The following is a 15,221-nucleotide window of genomic DNA, read 5'->3' on the forward strand; positions in this document are numbered from 1 at the left end:
CTAGCCAACATAACTCACCGCACTCAGGAAATTCAGTTAACATTATCCGGCAATCAGTGAACAATGCACTTTCAGATTTCATTAACCACGTTGTGCTTGTCTACCTGGATGACATTCTCCTTTTCTCCAAGAATCAAGTAGATCATGTGAAACAGATCCGACTCATCCTGCAATGACTTCTTGAGAACCGTCTGTTCATGAAAGGAGAAAAATGCAAATTCTATGTGCAGACTCTGTCCTTTCTGGGGTTTATTTTTGAACAGGGGCAGCTGCGGGCAGATCAAAGCTAAGGTCAGGGCCTTGGTGGAGTGGCCTATGAACTGTGGCCTAAGAAGCCCAAGAACTGGGAGGAACTACAGAGGTTCCTGGGATTTGCGAATTTCTACCAGCGATTCATAAGAGACTTCAGCAAAGTGGTAATTCCCCTCAATCACCATACTTCTAGTGTGCAAGAGTGCAAACTACTTGAATTGATCTTATTTGTCAGGTTACTCCATTAAAATCCTCTTCTACAGAAATCCTGAAGGGGAAAATTAGCCAAAGAGATGAAAACCTGTGTTGACTTATTCACTTTTGAACCACCCTAAGTTATTTGAGAGTTTCTTTTTGAACTTTTTTTCAATTTTTTTCATCATGCTTGACCTAATATGTCTGACCTAGCAATGGAAAAAAAATAAAATAAAAGTCAGTCAGCATTAAGTTAACGTTTCACTAGTGAAGTTGACCTGAGCAAGGATCTGGACTGATGTTACTTGGCATCAACTAACATCAAGAGGATTGAGTCATTAAAAGTCCAGCATGATTTCCTCAGTGAGTGAAAAAAAACTTCAGCACTCTAATGAGAGGGGGGGAGCCACTCTAGAGTCTTCATAAGATGTGACGTCAGTGCCACCGGTCGGAAGTCATTCAGCTCATTGGGCCGGTTCCTTTTGGGGACCGGGATGATGCAGGATGTCTTCCAGAGGGCGGGCACTCTCCCTAGTCACAGGCTGAGGTTGAAGAGGTTTGCCAAAGTACTCACATGTGACACCGTTGTTATCTCAGTTACACTGGCTGTATACACTCAAAATACACTCAACAAAAATATAAACGCAACACCTTTGTTACTGCTCCCATTCCCCATGGGATGGACGTAGAGACCTAAAATTCATTCCAGATACACAATATAACCATCCCTCCCAAACAGTGGTCACAAATCAGTCCAAATGTGTGGTAGTGGGCACATCTGCTATATTGAGATAATCCATCCCACCTCACAGGTGTGCCACATCAGGATGCTGATCTGACATCATGAGTAGTGCACAGGTGTACCTCAGACTGCCCACAACAAAAGGCCACCCTGGAATGTGCAGTTTTTTTGCGCTATTGGGGGTCTGGGGACCCAGAACCGGTCAGTATCTGGTGTGACCACCATTTGCCTCATGCAGTGCAACACATCGTCGCATGGAGTCTATCAGATTGGCAATTGTTGCCTGTGGAATGTTGGTCCACTCCACTTCAATGGCTGTGCGAGGTTGTTGGATATTCGTGGGAACTGGTACACGCTGTCGTATACGCCGGTCAAGCACATCCCGAACATGCTCAATGGGTGACATGTCCGGTGAGTATGCTGGCCATGCAAGAACTGGGACATTCTCAGCTGCCATCTGCCCTGAACAATGTGAACCATGATTCATCCGTGAAGCGCACACCTCTCCAACGTGCCAGACGCCATCGAATGTGAGCATTTGCCCACACAAGTCTGTTACGGCGACGAGCTGGAGTCAGGTCAAGACCCCGATGAGGACGACGGGCATGCAGTTGAGCGTTCCTGAGACGGTTTCTGACAGTTTGTGCAGAAATTGTTTGGTTGTGCAAACCAATTGTTCCAGCAGCTGTCTGGGTGGCTGGTCTCAGACGATCTTGGAGGTGAACCTGCTGGATGTGGAGGTCCTGGGCTGGTGTGGTTACACGAGGTCTGCGGTTGTGAGGCCGGTTGGATGTGCTGCCATATTCTCTGAAACGCCTGTGGAGACGGCTTATGGTTGAGAAATGAACATTCAATGCACGGGCGACAGATCTGGTTGACATTCCTGCTGTCAGCATGCCAATTGCACGCTCCCTCATTGCTTGTGGCATCTGTGGCATTTTGCTGTGAGACAAAACTGCACATTCCAGGGTGGCCTTTTGTTGTGGGCAGTCTGAGGTACACCTGTGCACTACTCATGATGTCAGATCAGCATCCTGATGTGGCACACCTGTGAGGTGGGATGGATTATCTCAATATAGCAGATGTGCCCACTACCAACCAGCTTCCAGTTTGGATTCGGGAGACAGACACTATCTCTACTTTTAAGATTAGGCTTAAAACTTTCCTTTTTTCTAAAGCATATAGTTAGGGCTGGACCAGGTGACCCTGAATCCTCCCTTTGTTATGCTGCAATAGATGTAGGCTGCCGGGGGATTCCCATGATGCATTGAGTTTTTCCTTTCCAGTCACCTTTCTCACTCACTATGTATTAATAGACCTCTCTGCATTGAATCATATCTGTTATTAACCTCTGTCTCTCTTCCACAGCATGTCTTTATCCTGTCTTCCTTCTCTCACCCCAACCGGTCGCAGCAGATGGCCGCCCCTCCCTGAGCCTGGTTCTGCCGGAGGTTTCTTCCTGTTAAAAGGGAGTTTTTCCTTCCCACTGTCGCCAAAGTGCTTGCTCATAGGGGGTCATATGATTGTTGGGTTTTTCTCTGTATCTATGAAGCGCCTTGAGGCGACTTTTGTTGTGATTTGGCGCTATATAAATAAAATTGAATTGAATTGAATTGAATTACCACACATTTGGACTGATTTGTGACCACTGTTTGGGAGGGATGGTTATATTGTGTATCTGGAATGAATTTTAGGTCTCTACGTCCATCCCATGGGGAATGGGAGCAGTAACAAAGGTGTTGCGTTTATATTTTTGTTGAGTGTACTAAGGGTGACAGAGCTTTTGCCACTGTGGTACCGAGACTGTGGAACTCTCTCCCCCAAACATTAAGAACTGTGGACTCAGTAGCTGTTTTTTAAAAAACAACTCAAAACTCGCCTTTTTAAAACTGCTTTTGGTTAATTTTTTGCCTGTTTTATTTTGTCTTTTTAAATCTATCTTGTAATCTTGTGACTTGTAATCTTATATGCAGCACTTTGTGATTCTGTCTTGAAAGGTGCTATATAAATAAAAATTGTATTTATGTATTTTTTTTAAGACTCGTTGTAGCGGCTCCCCAAGTTCAGCAGCACACACCTTTAGCATCCTAGGACACACCTTGTCTGGGCCTGCTGCCTTCCTGGGGCGAAGCTTCCTCAGTTGTCTCCTGACCTGGTCAACTATGACACTGGGAGTGGATTGGAAAGGGGGGGGGGGGGGGGCTGTCATGCTGTTTAGAGAGGGGTTGGAGGAGGAGGAGGGGGTGTCATAGTGTCAGGGAGGGGGGGGGGGGGAGCGAGGAGGGTACGAGAGTAGGGAGAGGGCTCTGTAGTAAAGGTGAGGGTGGGGGGGTTGTGGGCTGGTCAAACCTGTTGAAGAAGTTGTTGAGTTCGTTTGCCTTCTCCACAGTCCCCCCCACTGTGCTGTTCTTGATGTTGTGGCCTGTGATGGTTTTCACGCCGTTCCAGACTCCCCTCATATTGTTCCTCTCCAACTTCTGCTCCACCTTCCTCCTGTAGGTGTGCTTCCCTCAGGCAGCGTTTCACCTCCCGCTGTGCTGCTTTCATCTCCTCCTTCACTTTGCTCCTGAAGGCCTTCTTCTTCATGTTGAGGACAGCTTTCCCTATCCTAATAACAAACCCACTGTTTGCTATAGGGCTTTGGAGCGTGATGTCACAGGAGGCGGGCCACGCCCCCCGCCGCCATGACAGTAGGCCAGACAAAGGATACAGCTTCAGCTATGGTTCGTACGTGTTGTGTAGTCGGTTGCAACGTTAGATCTCACGATCGTGAAGGCAAGAAACTGGATAATGGGCTATCTTTTCATCGTTTTCCATCCTGGCGGCAACGTGAGGGATCCCATGTATCCGATATCACCAAACAAAGACGGCAGGCATGGATTGCAGCGGTGAGACGAGCGGATATCGAGTTCCGTGCAATCCCCAGCTTTTTGTTGGTTTGCTCATGGCATTTTCTTTCCGGTGAGTTCTAAATTAATTCATATCACTATTAAAAGGCTTTTAGTAATTTTTTTTCAATGCGCTGCAGTCATAGATAATGAGATAAAAGATGCTAATGTGTGATGCTGCAGAACCACGTCATGTCGACTGAGTAGCTTTTGATTTGGCATAATTGCAGGCAAACCAGCATATGAAATGGATGTAACAAATCCAGACTGGGCACCAACACTGCACATGGGGCACGACGACAAACCTGTGTCAGACTCGGAGCGGCACGCAAGGCGTACGCAACGGAAGCGAAAAAGAGCACCCATTGCAGGTAACCCCCCCCCCCCCCCCCCCCCCACATAACTTAAAGATGAATCACACACCTGTCATTGGAATATTGGTGTACATTAACCTTATGTCTATGCACTATTTTTATCTTACAGGCTTGATGTTCGATGAAGGTCTGACAGAAGAACAACAACAAAATAACCATGACATGCAGGCAGTGGACAGCAGTTGGACAAGTGGAGGTTGACGTACCAGCTGCAAATGTGGACAGTGGTGATGGGAGTGACAGCGTCACGGAAGCTGAAGGGCAGACGAAGGATTGTGTGTACAGTCAACAGGGCAGAGCAGAAATAAACCGGCTGTTGGAGGAGAACAGACTGCTTCGAGCACAGTTGCAAAAGACAGAGCTGAATGAAACTTTCTTAAAGGACAATACCGAAAAAGTAAGCTATTACACTGGACTTCATTGTTATGCTGTCTTGATGTCCCTCTTCAACACTGTCAAAGATTTCCTGCCAATATCGAAGACACTGACAGGTTTCCAAATGCTCTTACTCACACTGATGCGTCTGAGACTTGATCTTCCAGTCCAGCATCTTTGTCATCTATTCGATGTGTCCCACAAAACACTGTCTTCTGTCTTCACCGATACCATTAATGTTTTGTATGCCCGCTTAGGAGCACTGGTGCACTGGCCTGAGAGGCACTGTCTGCAGGCAACAATGCCTCCACAGTTTACTGAAACTTTTGGAAAACGAGTAGCCATCATTGTTGACTGTTTTGAGATTCGAACAGAAAGACCATCTAATTTAAAGGCACGTGCACAAACATACTCTCATTACAAGGGTACACACACCATAAAATACCTCATCGGGATTACACCCCATGGAGCTATTTCTTTCATTTCCAGGGGATGGGGGGGTCGTGCATCAGATAAACACATCACAGAGAGATGTGGCATTCTTCAAAGGCTGTTACCAGGGGACGTAGTATTGGCTGACAGAGGCTTTGACATCAGAGATGCTGTAGGAATGATGTGTGCGGAGGTCAAGATTCCAGCTTTCACAAAAGGCTACTGTCAACTTGATGCAAGGGACGTTGAACAAACGAGAGCAACTGCCCACCTGAGAATTCATGTTGAGCGAGTAATAGGTAGTTTGCGCAATACGTTCAAAATGTTACACACTACAATGCCAATCCGATTACTCTTATCATGTGAGGCTGAAGACACAACATTTCTTGATAAGATCGTTAAGGTTTGCTGTGTTTTTGTTAATATGTACCCCAGTGTTGTTGTCAAACCAGGGCCAAATGACACTTGCTCCTGTTGAGTATTCTTAAAGCTGTTTTTTTGGATGTACAGTACATTGTAAATAGTTGTACTATGTGTGAAGTTGTTTTAATAAAACAAAAAAGAATAGTATATTTGTTTGTTTTTCTTTATTATAGATCTATTCACATGTACACAGCAATCACATAAAAATGAAATGCAAACTATTTACATCGCACCACACAGCTGTCATCAATCTTTAACCAGAACATGAAACATTACAGGCTATTTAGAGCAGCACGTTGTTTCCAGAAGTATTTCCCAACAAGTTCAGGAAGGCACACTTTACGAAAGAAGTCTTGTGCTTGCTTTAAGCGCGGTTTCCAGAAATCCACAGCAGGGAAGGGAATCACAGCAAGGTCTCTCTGTGTCCACACAACGAGGTCACAAAGATGCACGCAATTTTTTCAAAGTACTGTCTCTTGGCGTCTGGGCACAATCGGTCGCGATAAAGCTCTTTGTCTTTTGCGCTGATTTTGAGCATGGTTCTGGCAGTCCCGAATCCAACACTCCAGTACTGTGCGCTTGTTTTGCTTTCTGGCTTACTGACATGGCGCCATGATCCCTGCGGCATGACATCAACTCCAAAGCCCTATTAGGATAACCATCTTAGCAGGGGCGACCGCGTCCTCACAAAAGTTGAGATAGTCTGTCAGACAGTGTGTCGCCCCCTCTATCTCCTCACCCTGTGGGTTCAGAAGCACATCCCAATCTGTGGTGTCATAACAGTCCCTCAGAGCATCCTCCTTTTCTGGGGTCCATCTTCTAATGGAGCGTGTTGTCACAGGCTGCCTTTGGACAAAGGGTGTGTATTGTGGCTGTAGGTAAACCAGATTGTAGTCTGACTTCCCTAGTGGGGGGACACATTAGCATACAGTAGGTCAATTGTCCTGTTGCTCCTTGTGGGACAATTCACAAACTGGTGAAAAGCAGTCAGAGTAGAATCCAGTGTGGCATGATTAAAGTCTCCAGATATAATAATGAAAGCCTTGGGGTGTTGTGTCTGCAGTCTTGCTGTAACTGTGTGTATTTTGTCACAGACAGCTGTTGCGTCGGCCCTTGGAGGGATGTAAACACACACACAGATCACATGACTGAACTCCCGAGGTAGATAATACGGCCGCAAGCTAATGCCTAGCAGCTCCAGGTCCGGTCGGCATACCGATACTTTAACGGAGACGTGTCCAGGGTTACAAAATGTACAAAATGTTAAAATGTAGACAGTGAGTCCCCCACCTCCGCTTTTTCCGCTGGCCTGTGTCCCTTATCGGCTCTCACGGATGTGAATCCACATAGATCTATGTTAGCCTGCGGCGTTAGCTTGGTAAGCCATGTCTCCGTGAAGATAAACAAACTGCACCCACGGTAGAGTCGGTGGTTGTTCAGAGCGCACAGGTCATCAATCGTATTCTGTAACAAGTTCACGTTGCCCATTATCACTGTCGGGATTGATGGCATGAATCGCCTTTGGTGATCCGCTTTCCTCACTCCAGCCTTGCAGCCTCTGTAGCTCCTGTTTCGCTCGGCTGGGATGTTGTGTCTCATGCCAGTCTGTGTCTTTGTGTTTAGTGCCAGCAGCTCCATTCTCGAGTAGATGAAGGAGCTGGTTCCAGAAGTTTTAAAAAGTGCGTTATCCATACTATATCTAAAAGGTAGAAAGTAAAGTAACTTGTTAAGGTTCAAAAATTGAGGAAGGAGAGTACAAAACACCATGGTCCAGAAGAGCTTGGTCAAACAATTGATTTTAATGAAATACACGCGTGGGGGGACCAGCTCCGTTCGCAGACAGCGCTGATCTCCGACTGATCAAAGCATAAGCAGATATTTGATACCATCAGGGCTTGAATTTAATGACGCCCCTTCAACGTCAGATACATTTCATACATAGGTCAGATCAAAACCACAATGACTTTTAACACAACTGAAACAATATGTGTAATATATTGAATAAATGTCCTAATCAAGAACCTCTACTAAAAGCTTAATCAACAGATATAAATGAAATAAAAGATAACAATGAATAACGTGGTTATTCAAATAGCATCATCCAAACAGCTCCTCAGAATAACCTGCACTTAGACTCTGCTTTCGGTTTCACTTCTGCAAAAGGCACACTCTGCAAACATGCAATCAGCCTGCAACTTAGTCTTTCTGAAAGACACACACTGTTTAAACATCTGAATGCAATATCAATGCTGTAGATTATATTATTAATGCAATGGTAATGATGATGATTATTAACAATAGCAGCAAAATAAGTTCCCTGCTCTCCACAAACTAAAGGAAGGTGGAGAAAAAAAAGTTTGAAAGACAGCGCCGTCTTGAAACTTCCAATGCTATTAATACACAGGTTTAACGATCAAAAGAAACTGAATCGTGTTTAGAAGATAAAATGCCTGTGTTCATTTAGTGCATTTTCATGAGGAGACAGGCTGAACAAAACACATGCTCTATTGTTCACATGTTAAAATGTGTGAAACGAGGGAAGGTTAGGGTTGAAAATGTTTGATTTATTTTACTAAAATAAGCAGTTATAATTATTTTCATACACACATTGTGAATGTGCTCATAAGAGTTGGCACTCAGTCTTTTGAAGGCCAAAAGCTTTGTTCCGCGTGATTGTCCAGACTGATATATTGTATACTGAAATGACTTAGAGTGCAGAGGGGTAATTGCAAACACACTTAAACACATAGATTATGATTAGAATAAGTCTCTGGGTCAGAGAGCTCCGAATATGATATTCTAAACCAACTTTGAATCACTAGAAGAACAATGGATAATAACAGTAGATTATTAAGGCTAGGCAAAGAGGTGTTTTTGTTTTCTGTCTCTTACAGAGAAAGGAGCAGACACTAGGTGAGGTCACGGAGATACGAGGATCCTTGGTAGCAGAAGCCGAGACTGCCAAGATAGCAATTGGGGTCAAGGGTCATGCCATTTGGGCTCCTGCTAGTCACCTCGTGAGGATTCTAGAACCACAGCAATAATCACGAAGGGGGTTGGTGGAAATACAGAAGCACTGCACCAAAGAGGCCGGAGGTCCTGACTTGGCTGAGTCAGAAAAAATCCCGGACCTCAGGGTATTCCACCCCTGAGTTTGAAGCAAGAAGAGGAAAAGAGCGGAGAGAATCACCCGTCCTGGAAGATTAGCTGTTTAACTGTAAAGAAGGTCACAAGAATAGAATAGAATAGCCTTTTATTGTCATTGTACAGAGTACAACGAAATTGGAGTGCCACTCCCTTGGTGCAAGTTTCAATAATAAATATAAATGTAAAATATAAAAAGTACAAAAAAACAATCGTAAGTACTCAAACAATAGTATGTACAATATATACAGGATAGCAGCATAATATAATGACAGTATGAATAGCAGCATAATATAATGACAGTGACGGTATGGAATAGGTTCAATTGTCTGTGAAGGTTCTCAGTCATCCAGGTCATCGTAGTCAAAGGAGTTTGCAAAGAAAAGCGTCTGGACTTTGACCCTTTGACTCCCTCTTTGACTCCCATCACCCTTTGGAACACAAACTTGGAGTAATCAGGACCCTACACAACCGGGCAGAACATGTTCCCTCTAAGCCTGAAGGAAAAAAGAAGGAACACACACATGTAAAGGAAGCACTCAAAACGTGCGGCTATCCTAAATGGGCGTTCTTAAAGTCAGCAAAGAGGCACAGAAAAGAAGATCAGACACCAGCGAGGGAGGATAAGAAGGACAGACGCAACAACATTGTCATCCCCTATGTCGCCGGTGTATCAGAAAAACTCAGGAGAGTTTTCTCCAAGCATGACATCCCGGTGCATTTCAGACCCAGCAACACGCTCAGACAAAAACTGGTTCACCCGAAAGACAAAACGCCAAAACACAGACTAAACAATGTGGTGTGTGCTGTACAGTGCAGCGAGGAATGCTCAGACCTCTACATTGGAGAGACCAAACAGCCACTTCACAAGCGCATGGCACAACACAGAAGAGCCACCTCCAAAGGACAAGACTCAGCAGTCCATCTGCATCTTAAGGATAAAGGTCACTCTTTCGAGGATGCCAATGGTCACATTTTGGACAGAGAGGACAGATGGTTTGAAAGAGGAGTGAAAGAAGCCATCTATGTCCACTGTGAGCGACCATCTTTGAACAGAGGCGGTGGTTTACGACACCAACTCTCTGCCATCTATAATCCAGTTTTGAGATCCTTCCCAGACGCCTTAACGCCCACTCACATCCTGGGCCATCTGACCTCAGGAATTCGCATGATAAGGTGGGGCCAGGTTTCACAATGAACTCACCCGAAACTCTGGCTGATTGGGACCCACACCCAGTTTCACACCTTGGCTCAGGCGATTAGAGGATCATCAGGGGGTCCTTTTGTCCCTCTGTGGGGGGTTACTCCCACTAGGTTTATATCTGGGACTCTCCACCATTTGACCTTAGAACTGAAGAAGCTTCTCGGATGAGAGGTGAAACGTCTTCAAGCAACTTAAAGAAGTCCAGACGCTTTTCTTTGCAAGCTCCTTTGACAATAGGTTCAATTGTTTTTGTGCTTATTTACTACGGTGGTAGCTCTGGGAAAGAAGCTATCCCTGAATCTGTTTGTCCTGGTTTTATGTGACCTGTACTGTCGGCCTGACGGTAATAGTTCAAACAGTTGGTTGCTGGGGTGAGAGTGGTCCTTGATGATATTGCCAGCTCTGCTGAGGTACCGAGAGTTTGCAGTGACCTCCAGGCTGGGCAGAGAGCAGCCAGTGATCTTCTGGGCTGTGTTGATGACCCTCTGCAGTACTTTCCTGTCCGCAGCTGAGCACCCTGCATACCATGATGTTATGCCGTACGTTAGGATGCTCTCTATGGTGGCTCTGTAAAATGTCACCAGCAGCCTCTCCTCCAGGTTGTTCCTCCTGAGCACTCTCAGAAAGTGGAGACGCTGCTGGGCCTTTTTAACCACCGCCGTAGTATTTGCAGTCCAGGAGAGGTCATCAGATATCTGCACGCCCAGAAACCTCATGGAGTGTACCCTCTCCACACAGTTCCCGTGAATGTAAAGTGGGGCCGGGTCTGCTCTGCCCTTCCTGAAGTCCAAGATAAGTTCTTTAGTTTTTGTGGTGTTCAGTTGGAGGTTGTTAACTGAACACCACTCAGTCAGTCTGTTGACCTCATCTCTGTAGTCCGACTCATCCCCCCTTGAGATGAGTCCAACCACTGTGGTGTCATCCGCGAACTTTATGATGGTGTTTGAGAGATGGGTAGGGGAGCAGTCGGATGTGTAGAGCGTAAACAGGAGGGGACTCAAAACACATCCTTGTGGAGACCCGGTGCTGAGTGTGATGGTGCTGGACAGGTGGGGGCCGAGTCTGACCGACTGTGGTCTATTTGTCAGGAAGTCCTTGATCCAGAGGCAGATGGGGGTGGAGAGTCCCAGGTGAGACAGTTTCTGGACCAGGATCTCCGGGATGATATGATTGAATGCTGAGCTAAAGTCCAGAAAGAGCATTCTCACATAGCTCACAAGCCCCTCAGAAAGAGGTTCTTGTTTGAGCACAAAGGTGGCAGCAGGAAACAACAAGATTTGGGTGAAGCTGGAAAGTAATGGGAGAGTATTAGCATAAAATCACAAACTATTACGAAAGCTATGTCAATTGCCCGAATACAGCGGTCATCCCACATGTGGTCCATCCGTTAAAGGGGGAGAGAGGGCCCATAGAAAGAAAAGAAGCGTAACAACTAGGAGAACCGACACCTAGTGAGTATAAAGATAGCAATCTTCTGGCTAGATTGGCTAATTTAAAATACAAAAGAGCAAAAGGTGTTAGACTGTGTGGCGTGCGCAGCCGCCCGCCCACATGTATTCACTGAACCTGGTCCTCTGTATCCCATTGATACATGGGGGACTTGGTTGTATGTTTAAATTAACTGGAAGTGCTGTTTCTACAGGAAACTACTCCACTTTGGCCAGGCTGTCCCCACAAATTTACGACAAAACAGGTCCAGGACATTTCACCCCGAGAAAAGCTAACTATACTTATTTTAATTTTACAGTAAGCGATCAGGGAAGCCACAAGCACGACGCTGGAGATGTCGACTCTGACTGGTGATCCGCTGTGATGTATCTGTCCAGAGGAAAGGTAAATCAAATCGGTGAGTACAGGCTATTCGTCAGAATCCCTAGCTGGACTTCTGGCCTGTGTGTCATGGTACGTGTCGGGGCGCCTTTAGTTTTAGTGGGTGAAAAGGGGGTGCGACTGGGTGAACCCGGCATTGCCCAATTAACAGCGAAGCGTGGATGCCATGTTTTGAGGAAGCGCTTGATAGGCTCATTTGACCTTTCTGTGGGTTCACCAACGTGTATAGAGGCTATTGGGCTGCCTAGAGGGGTTCCAAACGAATATAAATTGGCTGACCAAATTGTGGCTGGGTTTAAAACGTTGCCAGTAGTTGTGGGGATTATTTCACTTATCCCAATTACTCCAAATTAGATTGTTGACCTTATTAATTACATCCACTACAATGTGCTTAGGTACGCAAACTTAACTTGTGATGCAGTAGAAGGATTAGCAGAGCAATTAGGACCCACTTCTCTTCTCAACAATACTCCCCCTGATGAAACTGTGACCAGAGCACTGGAAGGCCTGAAGACCTTGTCTCAACTCATGTATGAGCTCTTGGGAGTTGACAATCCGCTGGAGGAGGGGATGACCTCTTTCTCTGGGCAATGGAAAGGTTGCATTATGTCCATTAGGGTTTTCTTATCATAGCTATTTTGGTCATTTGTGGGTGTTGTGTGCTTTCTCTTGGAGGATTATTTGGTAAGGGCCCTGATAACAAAGGATTTGCCTTGAGTTTTCATGAACAAAGCACCTTTGATCTTATTATCATTGCAATTACATCATTCAAAATCTGAGGCAATGTGGACACCCTCTGGGAGTCTGTGCCTATAAGACAGCGGAGAACAGTGACAAACAAGCTGTGCGTTGATGTATTAGTCTACCAACAGCTTTACATCAGCTTTTCTATAACTCAGCCTCATTGTTTTCACTACTATAAAGTTCCTCCTGTAACTTTTATTGTTTCTGATAAGATCATATGGACTTACAATCTCATAAGATCTGTAAGTGTAAAATAACGTTCTTTCAGGATGATGGAGAACTACACCTACAACAGCTACATCCTCCAGTTAGAGGGCTTAAACACTTCAAAGGATTCTCTCTACCCCGCCTTTCTTTTCTTGTTTTTCTCCTACCTGTTTATAATGATTATAAATGTGGGCATTACTATTTTGATTGTCATGAACAAGAATCTTCACCAGCCCATGTATCTCCTTTTTTGCAACTTGCCATTGACTGATATTCTTGTAAACTCTATCGTGGTGCCCCGTTTGCTTATAGACCTTATGAGACCTCCATCTGAGCGCCTCATTAGTTATTATCAATGTGTTGTTCAGGCCTACATTGCGCACTTGGTTGGAACCACAAGTCACACTGTTCTCATGATTATGGCCTATGACAGATATGTGGCCATTTGTAATCCTTTTCACTATGTTTCCATAATGACCAACAAAATGATGATCAAGCTGACAGTTTGTGCCTGGGGAGTGGCCTTTGTTTTGGTCGGGATTCTTCTAGGTCTGACCACACGACTGAGTCGATGCAGGACTTTGATCACAAACCCCTACTGTGACAATGCCTCATTGTTTAAACTTTCCTGTGAAAGTGTGGTCATTAACAACATCTATGGTATCACTTTCACTGTGGCTCTTTATGTGGGCTCTATAGGGGCAATAGTTCTTTCCTATACAAGCATTGCAGTGGTTTGTCTGACCAGTAAGAACAAGTCTTTGAACAGTAAAGCGTTGAAGACCTGCAGCACTCATCTGGTTGTTTATCTGATTTTGACACTTAGTGGAATGGCATTTATTACTCTGCATCGCTTCCCTCAGTACTCAGAGTACAGAAAAATCTCTGCTCTTCTGTGTTATATGGTTCCAGGCAGTCTGAACCCCATTATTTATGGTGTGCAGTCCAAAGACCTACAAAAAGCCCTTTTGAAGTTTTGTGTATCCAAGAAGGTTTTGGCATCATAAACAGAATGTGTTTCTGTTTGTTTTTATAGAAATTCAACATCTAAAGGGAGATCATCTCTGACAGCTATTTTAATCATAATTAGATGGAAGTTAATGTTTTTACTGCTGTAAGAAACGAATGTATAAAACTTTAGCCAGCATTTCAAAATGTGTGTATGTTTGTGTAAAATAAAAGCTTAAGCCAATCTGTGGTTTTGTCTCATTCATGAAGTTTAATTTACATTAGATGACGTTAAAGACAAAAGCAAATATTCGCTATCTGCTGGTAAGCCTTTGTTAAACACAGACACAAGGACTGTGCAGTTTTATTGGAGCTAAATACATAATTAGTATTTAAGAAGAACATAATGGTATGAAACCAGCAATAACACCCGGTTATACCGATGTAATGAATCAGAGTAATGGCCAAGAGAATACCTTTGCATGGGAGTAATTTTTAGTATTCTTACTTATACCATAGCTTTCATTTAAAACCAAAAAAGACAATCTCTGGACTAGGGATGGGTACCGGTGTCCGGTGCCATGATGGCACCGGTTCTGACATAAACGGTAGTAACCAGACCGAAAAGCAGCGCACATTTCGGTGCTTTATTTCGGTGCTTTTTTTTCCTGAGCTGTGATACACTTCTAGACAATCATTTTACGTTTCCGAGGATAGTAGGCGGGGCCAGGTACGTACGTTCTTTTATGCAGAGCTACAGATTAAAAATGCCCAAGGCGAAGCGGTCAAAAGTCTGGCTGTACTTCACAGCAAAAGATGCAAACTCAGCAGCCTGCAACAAGTGCTTTAAGCTGATACTGTCAAAGGAGGTAACTCCTCAAATCCGATGAAACACCTAGCGACGCATAGCGTTTTTTTCTCTCCAAAAACCAAGAAATGCGCTGTATTTGATAGCTTGCTGCGAGATCTCACACCGAGCGCATCTACTGCGGTGTGGTGCCTGTTATCGGACCCGGAGTTAGCAACATACCTAAAAACACGAAGAGGAGAGTCCTGGCCCCTAGCCCTGCCAGTGTAGCAGAAATGATGACGGATGATGATGGCAGCAGCAGCAGCAGCAGCCGTTCTTCTCTGCGTGAGTAATTTACGTTGAGTAGGCTAACCACGTTATTAAATTAATGCATGTAAGGTGAACTAGCAAACATCATCATATCTACATGCGGCTGTCTTCTTGTTTGATGGCAGCTACTCCCTTCACCCTGGCCAAAAAGGCTAAAATGACCAAAGAAAAAGAGGGAAACAGCTGAACATGAGCGGTTTTTGGACAAAGTTTGTGTTTTTTCCATTGATTAAGCACTGCTTCCAGCCAAGAGTGATACCATATATGCCCTATAGCTGCAGAAAAGGCTAACATTGTTATCTTTTTACAAAAACCAAATCAAATCAAATCACTTTTATTGTCA

At 44.7% G+C, this 15,221-nt stretch overlaps 2 protein-coding genes across 3 annotated transcripts; both read left to right on the forward strand.

Annotated features, from left to right (window-relative positions):
• The first annotated feature begins 3,909 nt into the window (after positions 1-3,909).
• On the forward strand, positions 3,910-5,756 carry LOC146700881 (uncharacterized). The gene is made up of 3 exons (XM_085471322.1): positions 3,910-4,150; positions 4,308-4,441; positions 4,588-5,756. The coding sequence occupies exons 1-3, from the start codon at positions 3,910-3,912 to the stop codon at positions 5,734-5,736; spliced, it is 1,524 nt and encodes a 507-aa protein (XP_085327448.1). The 3' UTR covers positions 5,737-5,756.
• A 7,116-nt stretch (positions 5,757-12,872) lies between these two features.
• On the forward strand, positions 12,873-14,173 carry LOC146700882 (olfactory receptor 8G17-like). 2 transcript variants are annotated; one of them, XM_085471439.1, is made up of 2 exons: positions 12,873-13,788; positions 14,148-14,173. In XM_085471439.1, the coding sequence occupies exons 1-2, from the start codon at positions 12,873-12,875 to the stop codon at positions 14,171-14,173; spliced, it is 942 nt and encodes a 313-aa protein (XP_085327565.1). The 2 variants fall into 2 exon arrangements, with proteins under 2 accessions (XP_085327565.1, XP_085327564.1); XM_085471438.1 differs by lacking the exon at positions 14,148-14,173 and having other exon boundaries at positions 12,873-13,817.
• Positions 14,174-15,221: the final 1,048 nt, after the last annotated feature.

Source organism: Copadichromis virginalis, linkage group LG10 (genome assembly GCF_057382275.1).
Source record: "Copadichromis virginalis isolate Kocher_CV1m ecotype Utaka linkage group LG10, C_Virginalis_male_GT1.1, whole genome shotgun sequence".
NCBI lineage: Eukaryota > Metazoa > Chordata > Actinopteri > Cichliformes > Cichlidae > Copadichromis > Copadichromis virginalis.